General features: G+C 39.0%; 1 protein-coding gene across 2 annotated transcripts in view; it reads right to left on the bottom strand.

The window, feature by feature from the left end:
- Positions 1–18935, bottom strand: part of rttn (rotatin) — a 104762-nt gene that overhangs the window by 24396 nt on the left and 61431 nt on the right. For both annotated transcript variants that reach the window (XM_057824397.1, XM_057824398.1), the window contains exons 32-39: positions 18372–18449; positions 15371–15563; positions 13295–13395; positions 13126–13213; positions 12741–12942; positions 12577–12667; positions 7251–7401; positions 6788–6925 (exon numbers count right to left, since the gene is read on the bottom strand). In XM_057824397.1, the coding sequence (XP_057680380.1) occupies positions 6788–6925; positions 7251–7401; positions 12577–12667; positions 12741–12942; positions 13126–13213; positions 13295–13395; positions 15371–15563; positions 18372–18449 (1042 nt within the window). The remainder of the gene's footprint in view (positions 1–6787; positions 6926–7250; positions 7402–12576; positions 12668–12740; positions 12943–13125; positions 13214–13294; positions 13396–15370; positions 15564–18371; positions 18450–18935) is intronic.

Below are 18935 nucleotides of genomic sequence, written 5' to 3'. Positions count from 1 at the left end.
TGATTGTTATTTACATCTGTAGTGCCGCAATGCATGCTAGGAGGAATGTTGGATGACAACAGTGTTGACAGCAGGTGGCAGCAGAGATTGACTGTCTCCCCCAAGGGAGCAGTGATGGCCAAATGAAGATTTTTGAAACAATAAGGCATTGCAGCCAATTGGTTCAAAGCTTCATGGGGGTTCATTTGGTTTCATGACAGTCTTATAATGCCTTTGTCAAATGAAGTGTTACCAGTTAATATCTTTTGGTGGAAATATCCCATAATAAAATGAGGACAACTGGGGCTTATAGTCCAGTGCGGCTTATATATGAACAAATGCCGTTTTCATGTCAAATTTGGTGGCTGGCGGCTTATAGTCAGGTGTAGGGCTGCAGATATCGATTATTTTAGTAGTCGATTAATCAATGAACTAGTTAGTTCAAATAATCGAGTATTCGGATAAGGAACATGAAAATTTAAAATACCAGGGCTCAACCTCAAACAGTATAAAAAAGTAAATATGTGAGGGTCTATGCACAACAAACGAACAATTATACAATACAATACAATATAAAAATACAACTTTCATAGCAAAATTCCGCTAGCTTAAATGCTATAAAATGCTAACGTTTTTTTACAATGCTCTTAGCAAATGGTTGAGACACATATATCCACAAAAACAGCTAAATATCCCTATAAATTAAATTACGAATGCATAAAAAAAAAACATTAGCTCAAACAAAAGCTTATGTTGGCCTTAACAGGGAGCAGTTAGATTCCACCCATGTGAATAGAGGCAGACAAGAGGGCAGTGTATCCACCCAAATCAATAAAACAAAATGCAAACACTTTCAAAATAAAACATTACAATGCCACTTTAATTAAACGAATACTCGAAGCAGCAAAATTTAATTTGAATCTTTTTTTTCTAATCAATTATTTGAGTTTATCGATTAATCGTTGCAGCACTAAGGTGCACCTTATAGTCCAGAAATTATGGTATTATTATTATTGTGTTTTTTTTTAAATAAATAATTTCCACAATCTCGCAACGAGCCTTTTGACGTTCTTTTTCGACTCTCGGGCTCTTGTGAAATACTGCTGCTGTAAAATTAAACTAGCTTCAAGATACTTGAATTTCTCGCTGCGTATCTTCTCTGTAATCTTGTCGTAAATGTCAGCGTGCCTTGTTTGGTAATATCGCCTCACATTGAACTCTTTAAGAACAGCGACTGTCCCTTTGCAAATGAGGCAGACACAGTTGTTGCGTATTTTAGTAAAGAAGTAGTCCAATTTCCACCTATCGTTGACGCGTCGGCCATCGCAGTCAACTTTCTTTTTTATGTTGTCGCCATTTTAGAACATTGGGAATAAAGGGTCACACGGGTAATGTTGCTTAGAGTGCTGCTGCCTTTTAGTGGGTAAATGAGGAGCAGCATTTAGTGTGTAAGCTACTTCATATGCCGGTAGCAGTACTGCTGACCAATTTATTAAGTCTTTGTGCGCGCCAGACGTTATTGATTTTATGACAGAGGCTGGGGGCTGGATGAAATTTGACCAAGGGCCGCATTTGGCCCCCGGGCCGGACTTTGGACATGTCTGGTCAGACACCATGGATATTTTTAAAGAGCAGATTTCTGTGTAAATTATCAAATTTAAACTTTGGACAAGTTCGTCGAAACGACTACAGTGATCCCTCGCTATTTCGCGCTTCAAACTTCGCGCCCTCAGTCCATCGCGGATATTTTTTCAATTTAAAAAAAAAAAAAAAATTACAGATGACCTGTCCCAAGCTGATTGCATATTCTCACTCGCGCTCCCTCCCTCCCTCTCCCTGCCCTTTGTTCGTTAGGCACGTCAGTGGAGTTGCTTATTAAAGTTAACGATGTTGACAGATGTTTGCGTTTGATCTTGCCAGAGTCACGGACTTCAAAAGCACCTCATGGGTCAATCATTGTTTAACTTGTTAAACAGTTGCTGTGGCAACTAATTGTAAGTGAGCAGCTTGAGATGATTTGAGTAGACTCACTATGAAGCATTTAATAAAGCCAAGGATTTTCCTACTACTTTATTCTTGTTTAAAAAATAATTCAGTGGGACAGTAACATGTTTAAAACTTATCATAATTATTACATTTGAAGTGCTTAAAAAACATTTATTAAAATGTGTGTATATGGCGGAAAACACAAACAAGGCTGAAAAAGCAGTTTCTGCTCTTGTACCCCTCTGTAAAATATTCTGTTGTATGTTAAGCAAAAATAGAACAATATGTTTGATAGAACAATATGTCTATATGCTGCCATAGCAGTTTCATGGCGCATTAATAAAGTGCATGTGACACGAAAAAGCATGTTTATTTCATAATACACGCGGTATTTTATGCTCCTGAATGATATGGACCGCTTGGATGTGTGTGGAAGTGATCGCTATATTTACTTAGTTTTTTGAATCCCGCGCCATGAAAATGAGCGACTTCCGGCTTCGGTCTTGCATTGAGGAGGAGGGCGCTGTGACGTGTACGGGTGAAGGCGTCCTCTTCACTATACAGCGTACTGTTGTGTATGAGGACTAAAGATTCAGCTGATTTTTCGGATTAATACGTTTATTTTTCGCATCACGCCAGTCAAACGGCTGCAGAAAAATATTGCTGTATGACGGAGAGGCGTGTGCGCCTTTTTGGAGTTTCAAAAGGTTCCCATTCACTGTGGATATTGGCCAAAACAAGCCCTACTACTGTGGGACCATTGGACTTACGAGGAAGTGAGTAAACATCTTGTTTTGTATTATGTCAAAAACGAATACAGCGATTACAAAGTAAACAATACAAACTTTCTTTAAATAAAGGACTACTTATGTTTGATCATTGATTGGCATGTAAAAAGCCCTCCTCATAAACATTAGCTGCACGTTAGCTGCACAACAACTGCAGCCGCCCTCCTCCGGGGAACGAGCTGTAAATTGCTCTCAGCCGGGCGGTTTGCCGATCCGCGAAGACAATCGACAACCCAGTCGTCATGTCAAATAATCCGGGCTAGTTATGTGTGATTTTCCGCTTCGAAGACTTTGAAACATCACTCGGTTCGGGTTAGCATGTCGGCTAGCTGTCACGCCTCTTGGTTTGTTTACATTCTCCGAAGCCGGGGAAGGGAAATGACATATGTCCGATTTAGGTGTCATAAAATATCGTTTGGGAGGTGCGACAGTAAAGGTGAAGTTGACAGTTTTGACCATTATGGAGTAATTTTGCCATGTCGTCCTGAATAAGTGCATTTTTATTATTTCATATTCCATTTAGCACAAGACTTATTTGTCATGACCATGCCATTTATTTAGCAGTTGGGGAAAATACTTGGATAAAAAGAATATCCTGTAAAAATATTGAAGTAAAGAGACAGAAACAATGACATTATGCAGATCTCTTCGTCGCGTTTTCCTCGTTGTGAATAGTTCCCCCTCGACAGGCTGACTGGTCCTTCTCAAGCCAATTATTTAGCTTTTGGGGAAAATACTTGGATAAAAAGAATATCCTGTAAAAATATTGGAGTAGAGAGACTGAAACAATGACATTTTGCGGCCCTCTTCATCGCGTTTTCCTCGTTCTGAATAATTCCCCCTCAATGGGCTGCACCCGCTGACGTCATCCACCTGTTGGGGACGCTTGAGCCCAATAATGGTAGGCATGGCTAACCGGCAGATTAAAAGACTAATTTCTCGTCATCTGCGCTTTGCTAAATTGTTGTATATAGTCGAATCGTCTCAAAATATGATTCAAATTCACATAATAATGCTATTTAACCCTTTAAGGTCTGGGCCGATTTTGTCTGATTTTGCATGCCTTTGAAGAAAGAATTGTTTACGATGGCCTGGTTTGGTCCCTTTTTTTGTGACACCTTGAACTTCATGTCCAAACTGTTGTTTCCTTCACTGACCAATTATAAATCATCATTTTGGGCCCAAAAAGACCAAAAATTCCAAAATCGTTTTGTCAAAATTTTTAATATTGATGTTCAATTGACAACCAAACATGCGTAACGAACCGTTTTGAAACTTTGTAATATTTATTCAACATGTTATGATGAACATTCAACCCAAAAAATTTTGAATAAATAGTCTTATATTTGACAATTCAACATAAACAACAGGTATAGCCATAGGCGTTTTTTGCCTTTATACATGCTCTAGTCAAAACAGGTTATATACAGCAGACCAAACAGTGAAGAACAGTGAAAAAATATATACCATCTAACACAAAAAGTGTTCAGAGGCCATCTCTTTATGAGTTTAGGTATTGCGGCCCATCACCTGATGAAAACTATGTACACACAATCAAGCTTCTTGACCACACATTTATATACACAAATTGAGAAGACTGATTGTGGGAGAAAAAAAAAAAATATATATATATATATATATATATATATATATATATATATATAACATTGGAAAAAAAAGTATTTTCAAAAATATTTACAATAAACAAGTTAAATTTTTTTCAGGCATGCCACTCCGAAAAGCAGTTTCGTCCTGGAATTAGACACAGGGCTACATCACATAGCCCACACTTCCATGGGGTGTCGGTCCTCTTTCCACCCTTCCATTTTCATTTCACGTTGCTTTCATTGTTACTATAAATGTACATGAAAAAAAGTCAGTATTTATGAAAATAATAAAGTATAAAATAAAAATATATACAGCAATAAATAATAATGGAAATCTATATGTATGACAATAGAAAGAATACCATAGCCGAATATGTGCTACACCCCTAATCTTCATATAGAAAGAAGAACACCACAAATGATAAATTCCTGCCTGGGATACACACAGTGCACGTACGACTTTGATCTGATATGCACATTTTATTATTATATACACAAACACACACTTATATTGCATCAAAATCAACTTTGTCTTGCAATATCAAAAGAAACTTTCAAAAGAAACTTTTTCAGCATTAAAAAAAAAAAAAAGTGAGTTGGCTTACCTCTGCTCGTCGATGGCGTCACCCACGTGTTCAAATCAGTCACTATCTTCACTCGAGGACTCTTCCGAAGAAGACGATGATGACGAATTTGGACCATCCTCTTCCTCAAGTTGATCAATAAGCACAATTGCTTGCGCTAAATTTAGTTTTCCGTTCATTCTCAAAGTCACACAAAGTCGCTGCTCGAACCAAACGGGCGTCGCTCGCCACCTCGCTGCTTCAGAACCCTCCTCCCTCTCGTTCGGTGGAACCTCGCACGGCAGTTATATTTATCAAAAAAAAAACGCATTTCGTGCTTCCACTGTGACTTCGAAAGGGTTCGTTTGATTTGTGTTTTTTTCATGGAGCTTCCGTTTTGAAAAAGGACTAGAAATGATGGAAATATAGACATAAGCAAATGATCCATGCAGCGTTTTAATGTTTTTTTGAGAGGACAATAAAACTATAAAACTTAAATGACAATATCTCACGTTTTAGTTGGTCGATTGACTTCAAATAATAACGAGAGTAAACCGCAACTTCCGCACTTTAAAACGAGGCCAACCAACGGCATGTGGGTGATGTAATTAAAACGTGAGGGCGCTTCAAAGACGACGTGCGCTGAGGACGCGCCGGCGCGTCCTTCGACTCTCAAAGTTTAAGACTTTTTTTCTCCTGTCGTATGCTCTTTAAGCCCCGAACTATTTTTAATTTGTCCGTTTTACCCTGGACACCCTCGTTTACAGACACCGCGCAACTGCTTTTGTTTCAACCCAGCCATAAAAAGAAGGAAGAGGGTAAGGTCTATCATTTTTAGCTTAGAATCATTAAGTGATGTCTAACATTTAGTAAAAAAAAAAAAAAAAAAAAAAAAATTATTCACTCGCATATTTTAAACTTTTCAACAAATTACGTCACAACGAAAAAAATAATGTCTGTAAATAGGTCACGGATATCTACCTCATAACTATCGCTTAATTGTTGTTGTTTTTTTTGTTCCTGTCGCATTTTCCCCGATATGATAATAATCGATCCAAACAAAGAAAATTTGAAGGAAAAAAAGGTTTAAAAGGGTAAATATTTGAAAAAGAAAATCTCAACCACTCCCTGATGTCTGTGATTTCTGCATTGCGACCCTTGTTTTATTCCCGCGTTTCACCCATAAAATCTATATTAAATTCGGCTGTGGCCATTCACATCTGTGTCTTTACACTCGGTGAGACATGCTACATGGAGTTTTTGAATCGAACCAAGGTAATACTCTCACATTGATTTAGGGTTTAGGGGTTTAAATATTTTTGTTAAAAAAATTCTTCCCCTATTTATGGATTTTAAGCTTTTAAATGATGTATCACACATGCATATAGGACAATTTTGAAATCTGGCCAAATTGGGGGTCTCAGGGCGGAACTTCAAGTCACCTGAGTGTTTTCCGCCACATACATGTTTTAAAAAAACATCATTTGGGGGGAAAAAAGTGAAAAAACATAAGTATCTCTTTCCAATGCTAAATCTGAATAAATACATTGAATACTTATTTTAATTTGCTCCTTATTCATCTCCACCACACACAAAAACAACTCTATATTTTGTGAGGTTTTCTCAGAATATGACTATGGGGTCAAGTCTATTATAGGTTCACATTAATATCACCTCCTTTTCATAATTAATTTTTTGTCTTTTCCAGGAAAAAAAATATTTATATGCCGTTTTAAACTGTGCCTCAAAACCATTTCCTCATTTGATAGTCGCCTCCAAAGGCAGAGGTAATGATGTTTAAGTTTACTACAATTCCAGCATCTTACATTTGTTTATCAGATGCATATGAAGTATATAAGAGTACCTGCAAACGTCCGCCAGCGTCGCCCTAGTGCAGCAGAAACAGATGGGTACACTGTAAAATTGTCCCTCTTCACCAAAGTAGCCATGAGCGTAAACACTTCTGCCCAGCACATGAGAACGATGTCCCGTGTACCTGCATCTGATGGTTAAACATGGGACATTAATAACAGTAATAATAATATTAATGCTTTTGATTCATGTAAGCCTTTCATGACACTCAACTACTTTTACACAGGCATGTAGTGTCTTGCCCAAGGACAAAAAGACAATGTGCAAAAGTGGTAGCTATATTCGATCCCCTAATCCTTCGATCAATGGACAACCCGCTAAACCACCTGCGCCATTGTCGCTAGTTAAGGCCAACAAATGGCTGAACAGCACTAATTTACAGATGCATACTGAAAGACAAAGTGGATTAAAAAAAATAATAATAATTCAGTTATAGAATAAGTATAAGCACACACCTAATCCTTCTGTGTTGAGGGTGAGTGTTGCCACCAATGCGGACAACAACTGTTTCAAGAAGTTCATCTGGACTATGAGTTCTGGTCTAAGTGAGACACATGAATGCAGCAGCTTGGAGAAGCCAGCCAGGAAGTGAAGTAGCGCACCGAGCTGAGTGTAAACAAGACAAAAAACAGACATTTAAATGCTGAAGTCCAATCCCAAAAGGCAGGTGTCCTAGGAGAAACCTGTGTGAAGTTGCCTGCCCGTCAGATGCAAATTTATTGAAAAATTATGTCATTTGTTTGTGCTAGGTTTGTGCTCGTTTGCGCAGCCATCATTTTTGAGATATTAACAATTCTTTCATAGATCAATCTGAGGTCAACCAGCCCATTCATTTTCATGAAAAATGGTGTCAATAGTTTGTGCTGTAAAAAAATTCGTTTTATGCTGCTATGGTTTTTGAGATATTGAGATATTAAATTTGAGTGATGACATCACGCTTCCCCCCATTTATTGTACAATGGACCCGAAATGGTGCCATTTGTTTATACTACTTTTGTGCTCATTTGTGCTGTAAAAATTTCCGTTTGTGCTGCTATCGTTTTATAGATATTGAGATATTAATTTCGAGTGATGACGTCAATTGCAGCACTTCCGTCGCAGCTGACGAAGCGTACCAACTCTCTCAACAGCAGAGGGGTGCCCGAATAACGCAAATGTAAACACACAAACAAATGGCCTTCAGGTCCATTTGGCAGTAAATAGGGGGCTGAGAGTCACGTCATCACTCGAAATTAATATCTCAAGCCCTCGCAAACGAATTACATAATTTTTCTATAAATTTGTGTCTGATGGGGGGCCAACTTCACGGAGGTCTCGGAGAATTTTATGGTAAGCCATTTGAGGATTATTAATTGACACCCATCATATCCAGGATAAAGTGCCTTTGACACAGAAAAGCATGTTTATTTCATATTACATGCGGTATTTTATGCTCCTGAATGAAACAGACCGATTGGTTGTGTGTGGAAGCGATTGATATATTTATTCAATTTTTTGAATCCCACGTTACGAAAATGAGGAAATTCCGGCCAGAGACTGGATTGCGGAAGAAGGCCAATGTGACGTCAGCCGATTAAGCATCTCGCAATACTGCCATTACTATTTTATGCAGAGGGACTGCAGATTCAGATGATTTTTCTGATTTGTTTATTTTTGTATTCATGCCAGCCCAATGTGCTGCAGGCTTTTGATGCTACACCAGGGAGAGTGGTGTGAGGCTTTTTGGATTTCCAAAAGACCCTTGTTCACTGCAAAGAATGGGCAAAACAAGTCCGACAACTGTGGGACCACTGGACCAACGAGGAAGTGAGTAAGCTATGTGTTTTATATGATGTCAAATACTGGGATCATGGCACATGTTTTAATAAGGAGGTGGCTTGCATTTTGTGGGTGACAATGCTCCCTGTCCACCGAGAAGGCCACTCGACCGACGACCAGCGGCTTGGCGCACACCATGGTCGCCGGCCGATAAGCGTCCGTGCTCGGGAAGCCTCCAATCGTCTCCCGTTCTCGATTGTGTCCAGACTCCCCCCCCTCCTTGGTCCTCTTCGTGTGCCCGCCAAGAAATTATGATCCTCAGCTTGGGCTCGGGGAGCCCCCCGCTCTCATCTCTAATTCTTGATTGTGTAGACTTCCCCGGCGACGAGCACTGCCTGCCTGCCGGGGCCGCAGCAGAATGACGAGCCGAAACTTGCTCGCTGCCGGGGGCTGGCCGATCGGTGTGTATAATCACCCCAGCTGTCGTGTGTGACATGAGTCAGGGTAGTTTTGTGTGATTTTTCGTTTTCAAAAGGCGAGAAAAAGACTTGAAAAAGCCGCTCGATTTGGATTAGCACGTTGGCTAACTGTCACACCTCGTGTTTTTTTTACACTCTTTCCTCCGTCTCCGAAGCCAGGGCAGGGAAATGATAAAAGCCAGACTAACTCTGGTGACATAAAATACCGTTCGGGATGTTTAAGAAGTCAGCAGATTTGACTATTACGCAGTAATTTAGCCCAGTCGTACTGAATAAATGCATTTTTATACTCCATTTAGCACAAGACTGTTATTTGTCATGACTGTAGAATTTATTTAGCAATTGGAGAAAACACTTTGAGAAAAAGAATATCCTGTCAAAATATTGGATAGAGATTAAAACAAAGATGACATTTTGCTGCTCTGTGTCATATTTTTTATGTATATTTCCTCGTTCTGAATCTTCCCCCTCAATGGGCTAAATTCTAAATCAGCTGAAATCGTTACTCTGCCTATGTCATCACCCAGCTGGAGGCGCTAGAGCGCTATAATGACAGGCGTGGCTAAATGGCAGATAAAAAGACTCATTTCTTGTCAAATGCGCTTCGCCAAATTGTTGTTTATCATCGAATCGTCTCTAAATATGATTTTAACCCTGGAGAACCCAAGGACCCTTTTCTTATTTGGAAAATTATGAATTATACATTAAATGACTGCTATAAGTTCACTGAACACCAAAATATATGTTTTTTCAATTTTAACCCTTTATTCCCTAATTTAGGATTAGGGCGAAATTTAACCCTTTGGGACTTAGGGGTATCATTTCGAAAAAATCAGAATACCAAAAACTGTCAGTAAACTATTTAGAATTTAAGAAAATAATCAATCAATTACACAGCTTCATTGAACAATATAACCTTTTTGTTTTATTTGTTGCATTTTAGAACTGGATTTTGAATGTACAAACACGGTTTGGCCAATGGAAACAAGAACACATGGACAAAATCCCTGCTGGAAATAAAAAAAAACACCATTGGTCTTTCTTATCCAAAAATCTGTCAGAACTCACACTAGACATTGTGATAGTCTTTGAAAAAATTTCTTTTTTTGTTAATGCAGAGAGGTACTGCACATTTTTCACAGTGCATTTCAGTTTTGAGGTCCTTGCACACAGCACAACGACGGCGATTTTCCTCCTTGACCTGGCCAATGGCCAATTTGGTCAAAACGGACATCTGCACTCTGATAAACTCGAACAAATCTTGGTGGTGGCGGGGATGAGGGGGAGGAGGAGCTAGGAGTTGATGGCCTACCCCGCTTTCTTGCTGTTCCAACTTCAACCAAACCTTGAGCAACCAAACCCTGAAACTTGCGAAGCTTGAGAACTTTAGATCCAGTGATTCCCTGTGCCTCACAATCACGCTGGTAAAGGAGCCATGCATTGATCACCGCAACAGACATGAAGTGCCAGATAATTATCATATACCAGCGACGGGTCCTGATGGGAAATTTACAGCGTGCAAGATGCGCATCCAGCATGTCAACACCTCCCATGGAAGCGTTGTACTCTTTGATGATGTTCGGTTGATCTATGTAGGTGTACTCTTTTTTGGACTTGTCCCAGCGCCTAGCTTTTCTCAAAGGTTCTGGTCCAGCATATGTTGACATCAAACTGACTGCTTTCGTGTCTTGCCATTTCAAACAAACTGTGTTGGTGTTGGACTCCAGTTGATAATCGTAGGAGCCACGGCCTTTCTTGGACAGGTCTTTGTCAGGTATCAGGTTGCACTTGGACATACGGTTTTTCCTCACAGTTCCTGTGTAGTAGATTCCCTTTGCTAATAATTTCTCAATAAGGGGCATGGAAGTGATGAAATTGTCAGCAAAAATCAGGAAATTTACTTTCTCTGCGAGCGATTCGCATAACTTCACTACAATGTCTCCACCAACTCCCAGCTGACTCTTTTTTGGCCCTTTTTGTCCATTGCCACCGCCTTTTCCTTGATATATGTCAAAGTCGTGCAGGAGGCCAGTGACACAACAGCGTGCCCACACTTTGAATCCCCAGGGATGTGGCTTTCCTTTGATATATTGCCTTATGCCACCAAATTTACCTTTGTACGGCACCATCATCTCATCAATGGATTGTTTTTGTCGAGGAGCAATTGTCAGACATTGTCTCCGAAAAGAATCCAAAAACGATCTCAGTTTCCAAAGTCGATCCAGTTTTACTTCTTCGTTGGCCATTTCATTGTCTACAAAGTGGATGACAGAGAGTAGCTGGTTGAATCGGTTGCGACTCATGATGTCTGCCACAGGCCCATAACGGACTTCACTTTCCCAGTACTGACGTACTCCAGACATCTGAACTAATCCCATCCTGAGGTACATTCCAAGAACTTGTTCTATCTCCTTTACTGAAGTGTTTACACATTTCCCGTGTTTTTGAACACTGTGCTGATTGGTATGTTCTACAATATTTTCCAACATATCAAGGGAAACAAAGCGGCGAAAGTAAACCAGCGGTGTGTCTGTTGTGGTATCCTGGTATGATTCAACTTGTTGTCCTTGAAAACTCACGTCAGGTAACTCAAAGACTTTCTTTCGCCACCTGTAAGTTTTTGTGGCACAATTAGGGTCTAACTGTGGGCTTGCAGTCTCTGTAATTTGCAGATCTTCATCACTGGACGAGTCATTGGGCGAGTCACTGTCTTGGGCAGAAGATTCACCACCCTCACTTTCATGCGGTTGAAATGATTCATCAGAATCACTATCGCTGTCCGATTCTGCACCAAAGTCACTATCATCAGCTTCAAGTTGTTCCAATACTTGTCTTACAGTGTACTTTCTCTGTTGCCTTCCCTGTCCTAAAGAGCAACTGGCCATACTCCCTAAAAAGATATAGGTATTTATCAGTCCCTGTACCTTTTAACTTAGTAAAATATATTACACAAATGAACTAATTTCAAGTCTTTAGCCAAATACAAGACTGTCATCATTCTCTGTGACAAAGTCACCAGAACCAATGTGGCTGACATTTTTTACCCCATACACCCGAAGTGTCATTTTTGACCCATTGTTTTTTGGACTAGCTGAGAGTTGCTAATTTATCAAAATATATATATAAAACATACTCCTAGGCATTCTGCAACATGATATGAAATAGATTAACAAAAAAAAAACAATTTTACCATCTGATGGTTTGCTGAGATGATGGTTTTGTTTGGATTGATTTCCAGCTCAACAAAACAGCATGTTGCCAGCCATCTTGTCACCACCACTCTGGCTCATGTAAGTGCAATATTCATCCACTAGATGGCCCCATGAAGGGGTCAGAAGTGGCACTCTGGACTTGAGAAGTTAAATTTGTAAAAAAAAAAAAAATCTTTGTTATTTGAGTAGCAGAATTTATAGGGGCGAAATTTGACCCCGTGGGTTCTCCAGGGTTAACAATGCTATTTAAGATTTTTTTATTGTGTCATTGGCAATTTAAGATCCACGAAGAAATGCTCAAAAGCCTTTCTGTACTTTTCTTCGACTGTCACCTGACTCTTGATGTCTTCTCTCTCTCCAGGAAGGATGTTTGGTGCTTTCAGTTCACTGAGGCATTTTTCAACAGGCCCAACAGCCACCAAACTTAAGGAAAAAGTACAGATTAAAACGTTTTATTTTCTATTTCTTTAACTGTTGGGAAAATTTTGCTTCTTACCCTGCCAATGCTTGCAATAGCTGATTCTGTTGGATGGCCGTCAAGGTAAAATCTGGCAGGATCGCCAGCAAGTTCATCAGCAAGCCACAGTGGGCAACAAGAAGGTCAGGAGTAACCATGACAACAGTCTGCGTTGACAAGGACCAGCCAGGTTGAAGGTCTTGCGAGGCAATAGAGTTGCCAGTGTCGATGTCACTTTGCCCTATGAAGCAAAACATCCCCAGACCATGCTTTTTTTGGTAATTCTGAGCACAGTTACAAGACGATGTAAACAGCAAACATGTTATTTTACTTGTTTTTGAAGTACTACCCTTAATTTCACAGATTATTGATCACATGACTAAATGTATGAGTACTTTTTTAGGCCTCGGAGACTGAACAGTACCTTGTGCAGTTAGCCTGGTGGCAGGAGTATCTGTCATGTAGCTCATGGGGGATGCAGCTCTGGAGGTCTCAGACCCTGAACCTCTTACCTGCAAGGAATGACATGGATTGGAACAAAAATATGAATTTGTAGGATTGATCATACATTCAATAGCAAAGCGTAAACTAACCGCAGTGCTTGAAGTGGACAGGGAGCTGGGAGGTCTGCTGGAATTGGCAGTCGGTGCTGCTGTTGCGGCACTCCTCCAGAAGTGCAGAGAATTATCTGAAACTGGACATGTACCGAGTGCAAATTGGCAAAGATAAATATATGGCAGAAAACACAGACAAGACTGAAAAAGCAGTTTCTGCTCTTGCACTCCTCTTTAAAATAAACTGCTGTATTTTAAGCCAAAACAACTGTTGTGTTTGATAGAACAATATCTCTAGATGCTGCAATAGCAGATTCATCGCACGTTAAGCCCCATCTATTTTTAATTTGTCCATCTTACCCTGGAAACCCCCGTTTACAGACGTCGCGCAACCGCTTTTGTTTCAACCCAGCCATAAAACAAAGGTAACTATTTATATTTATTATTCAAAATGTCTGTCATTTTTAGTTTAGAATCATTCATTGATGTGTAATATTTTGTTAAAAACAAAAAAAACGACTTAAAAAAAAATTATTCACTCGCATATTTTAAACTTTTAAACAAATGACGTCACAATGAAAAAAATGGTGTCTATAAAAAAGTCACGGATATCTACCCCATAACTACCGCTTAATTGTATTTTTTTGTTACTGTCACATTTTCTCCTATATGTTGGATGTTAAGTCAAACGATTAAAACTTTTAATCGAGTTAATCACTGCTTAAAAATTAATCATAATTAATCGCAATTCAAACCATCTATAAAATATGCCATATTTTTCTGTAAATTATTGTTGGAATGGAAAGATAAGACACAAGACAGATATATACATTCAACATACTGAACATAAGTACTGTATTTGTTTATTATAACAATACATCAACAAGATGGCATTAACATTATTAACATTCTGTTGAAGCAATCCATGGAGAGAAAAACTTAAAAGATAAATGTTAGTACAAGTTACAGAAATTTTATATTAAAACCCCTCTTAATGTTTTCGTTTTAATGAAGTTTGTAAAATTTTCAATCAAAATATAAACTAGTAGCTCGCCATTGTTGATGTCAATAATAATTATGGTGCTGAAGCGTGAAACCCATAATATCAGTCGCACCCAATCGCCAGCAGAGGGCGGAAAGACACCAAAAAACACAAGTGACAGGTGGAAATGACACTTTGCTGTCATTATAATTTCTTTGAGCGGGGCATGTGCGTTAAATACGTCAAATATTTTAACGTGATTAATTTAAAAAATGAATTAACACCCGTTAACGCGATAACTTTGACAGCCCTATAAATAATGGATCCAAACAAAGAAAAATTGAAAAAAAAAAAACGTGTAAAAGGGTAAATATATGAAAAAGAAACTCTCGACCACTCCTGGATGTCTGCGATTTCTGCATCGCGACCCTTGTTATATTACCATGTTTCACCCATAAAATCCCCCTAAAATCCAGCTGTGGCCTTTCACAGCTGTGTCTTGACACTCAGTGATGCATGCTATAATATCTCGTTAAAGTCATAGTGTCTGTAATTCGGGTGCCCTTGCCTCCAGATAGGGTTTTGCTGTTTACTTGTTTGTTTGTTTTTTAAATGCCCTCCTGTTCAAAAATTTTCTTCCCCCAGAAAATTGAGAATTTAAGCTTTACAATGATGTATCACATGCATATCGGACAATTTTGAAAGTTGGCCAAATTGGGGGTCTCAGAGCGGAGCTTCTAGTCACCTGAGTGTTTTCCGCCATATGCATTTTAAAGTCAAATTCTTACTCTATTCATGCAACTTTAAGTCACAATTCAAGGATTTATAATATCTCGACGCCACTAAAAAGTACATATTCAAAGACGATACATGGTAAGGTTTTTAAAGTAGATTTTAAACAGAAAATGGGTTTTTACTTGCAAAAAATAGTTCAACAGAAAAGAATACCTACTGGTAGGTCAGGTAGGTCAAATAGAGTGTTGTAAATAATTATAATCCTGACTGAATTTGGGTTTGGGCTTTTTCAGGCAACATATACTTTTCGCCCTTCAAAGCTAGTGACTCGCATAAGGATGCACTGGGAAATGTACAGATATACTATAGATCTAAATAAAGACAGGAGTAAAACCTACCAACTGAAGCACACTCCTGTCGACTGTCAGCTCCAACAACACGTTTTTGGAGGTGAAAAGTGTGTCTGCCTCTGTAACAGGCAGAGGCACACAAAGCAACGTGCTGGAAATACTGACAGTGGTAAAGCAAAGCCTGGAGCGCAGGTAGACCAACCAAAGACACACCCGACACCTCGCTGTGGACACGAGGGTGCTGGTGAAGAAAGAAAAAGATTAGTACAAAAAAAGAAAAAAAAAAATCATTTTAAAACTACAGCATTATTAATATTTTAAAGGGAACCTCGGACTTAAAAACTTGTAGGCTCTAAAAAGCCACAATTGTTGTCTTTTACGAAAATATGTTATTAAATAGACGTATATTATTGTCATTGATTTAAAAATCTTTAATATTTAGTACAAGTTTTGACCTACCGAGGGTGCCATGTTTTACGCGCGCAATGCACGCTGGGGGTGATGACACTGTTGGGCTGGACTGAGAGAATAGCTGTGCTAGCTAGCAAGCGAAGCTAGTGTGACGACTGGCATGATTTTGTCACATTCTTCCGCTGGTCAGTTTTGTTACAGAGCTGTGGGATGAGTTCCCGACGTCGTACCTGCATCCAATTCCAGCTCATCAGCAGTGTCTTTAAACCCATCCTAGGTGGCTTGCCAAGATATTGACTTGCTGCCATTTAACAGTTTGTATATCCCTATGTTGCTAGTTGCATCATTGCCTTGTTTTTTTCATTTGTCTGCCTCCCACTGTGGTTTTCCCTCATTCTTTTTAAAAAAAATTGATCCCGACCTACTGTCACAGAACCTTTTTGTGTCTCCTTTTTCGTGATCGCGTGTTTTTTTGTGTCTTCAATAAACCCTTTTACACAATCCCTATGTTATTGTTGTTTGCTTCCGCATTCGCGGACCGTTTTGGTTTTCATCTGAGGACTTATGACTGGTAGCAGCTAATAGATCGATAAGCAATACACATACTATCGATGTTGAAAAAAAATAACATTTCTTTCTTTCTTTTTAGTTGCGTTTCCCTTTCAGGTTTTACCGCACAGACAGACATTGCATGAGTGTTGCAATTGCTTTATAAGGAAAATCAGGACTCTGACGTCATGACGTCGTCATTCCACGTCATCGCAGAGGAAACGCTGGTTCGAATTCCACTAGAGATCTTCATTTAATTGCTTTTGCTGCTTGTTTTGTGAAATATCGACAGTGCTGTCCTGTTCATCACTTTTCCGTTTGGGTTCATATTGGAAGGGCTGAACCGACAACATGTTTATTTAACTATAGAGTGACTTTGTGGAAGCCTGGCAGTGCCGCTCAGTGACGTCACCGCCCAGAGTGCATTGAGTCGTCAAAAACAATGGCGACCTGCTAGTTAAACTATTTTTTCTAATTGTATAAAACGAAAACATTAAGAGGGGTTTGAATATCAAATTATTACAACCCAGATTAACATTTATCTTTTAAGTACTACAAGTCTTTCTGTCCGTGGTTCCCTTTAAGTTCACAGCTGAAATGCAGCTCAGCCTAGTTGCCAGTATAGAGTATATTGTACTTAAAATATTGTGGTAATCTACCGTAACATATCAACTGATTACAAGACAATCAACACATAAAATCACTTAAACAACAACCCATGTGTTTTCCGACTTTTTATATTGTTGACCGGGGAGCAAATATTGACCACAATGGTTTATTCTAAAGATGTCCCGATCGATCGAGTCCGATCACGTCATTTTCAAAGTATCGGAATCGGCAAAAAAATATCGGACATGCCCTTTTTTATTATACATATTTTTTTTATTTAAATCTTTTTCAAATTGTATTTAACGTTACAGACAAAATGTCTTACACTCATCCAGAGTAGTTTTGGCTTAAAGTAGGGCTATCAAATTTATTGCGTAAACGGCGGTAATTAATTTTTTAAAATTAATCACGTTAAATAATTAACGCATGCGCTGCACGACCCACTCACGCATTGTCGCGTTCAATCTATAAAGACGCCGTTTTACCTATAGATAGCGCTAAAAGGCAGCGCATAATGAGTAGAGAGAATTTTGACAGCCTTAGGAGCCATTTTTTATGTGGGCAAAGTCTTACAATACCTCTCTCAGCAATTAAAACGAACGTGGGAGACAATGTGGGGAAGAAATGTAGTAGTTGATCATTTTCTTTACACCCTATGTTCTTTCCCAACGCAGAGAAGATATCTCAATTGGTGCCCCTACGCACAGTCATGGTTGCACTTCCCATCATGCATTTGGGCAGAAGTTAAATGGCTGCAGTATCATTTACTGAAAGCTCAACAAATACACTAGATGGCAATATTTAGTCACAATATACAAAGTCACATTTATCCTTTAAGAATTACAAGTCTTTCTATCCGTGGATCCCTCTCACAGAAAGAATGTAAATAATGTAGATGCCACCTTGAGGATTTATTGTCATAATAAACAAATACAGTACTCAAGTACTGTATGTTGAATGTATATATTCGTCCGAGTTTTATTCATTTTTTTCTTAATGCATTGCAAAAATGCATATGATCGGGAAAAATTATCAGGAATGATTGGAATTGAATCGGGAGCAAAAAAAAAGCAATCGGATCGGAAAATATCGGGATCGGCAGATACTCAAACTAAAACGATCGGGATCGGATCGGGAGCAAAAAAACATGATTGGAACAACCCTAGTTTATTCATTTACTTGTTACCTTGGATAAACACCCCTTCTAAAAGAAATGTCCAAAAAGATGCTACTGATGTTCCAGTAGAAATTCTAACTTTAGTAGAAGTGCTAGGGGGCCTGAGAATTCAGTAGTGCTTTAATTCAAAAAAACTCTCCTTGCGCTCAACCCTGCGGGGCTCAACACAAGAGGAAATGGGAGTCAGGGATAAAAGGTTTGGGGGGTACAAAGAGAGGAGGGGGCTAAAAAAATCAGAGAGACACGAAGATGGAAAGCAGTTCATGAAAAAAAGCTTTGTAACCAGCTGGCAGAGCTGCTGACCTGCCAGTGGGAGTCCTCGGCCTCTTCTGCATTGGCAGGCATGGGCATCACCAGCAGGTTCTGCAGGATGAATGCAGCCTGGACATACAACAACACAGAGAGAGAGAGAGAAAGAATGGGCACACACACTTAAAATTTCAATGAATCAGCAACAGCGCTCTCTGTCGGTCTTGACCTGGTAATACATAACTATGCTTAGAACCCAACGCAGTGAATAAAATGTATACAGCATTAACATTTAAAAGTTAATTTAGAAAAAAAAAAATCTACACGCGTAGTTCTTCTTATCAGTCTACAACTCCAAAGTTTTGGTTAAAAAAAAAAAAATTGACTGCGGTATTGAAGGACAGAATAATTTACAAAATATCAGATTATAATCGGAGTGCCTAAATAGCACTTTAGAATGAAGTAGAAATATTTTCAACTTGAACAGGGAACAACATGTACAAATACAAATCTGGCTTAGCAGCTCATATCAAAACTCTTCTCTTGATCATTAAACAAAGATGCGGCTCTCACGACCAAAACAAACCCTCACTACAAGCTCTGATAAATTTGTTAAAC

Source organism: Corythoichthys intestinalis, chromosome 20 (assembly GCF_030265065.1).
Source record: "Corythoichthys intestinalis isolate RoL2023-P3 chromosome 20, ASM3026506v1, whole genome shotgun sequence".
Taxonomy (NCBI): domain Eukaryota; kingdom Metazoa; phylum Chordata; class Actinopteri; order Syngnathiformes; family Syngnathidae; genus Corythoichthys; species Corythoichthys intestinalis.
This window is presented reverse-complemented; position numbering and strand designations above follow the sequence as displayed.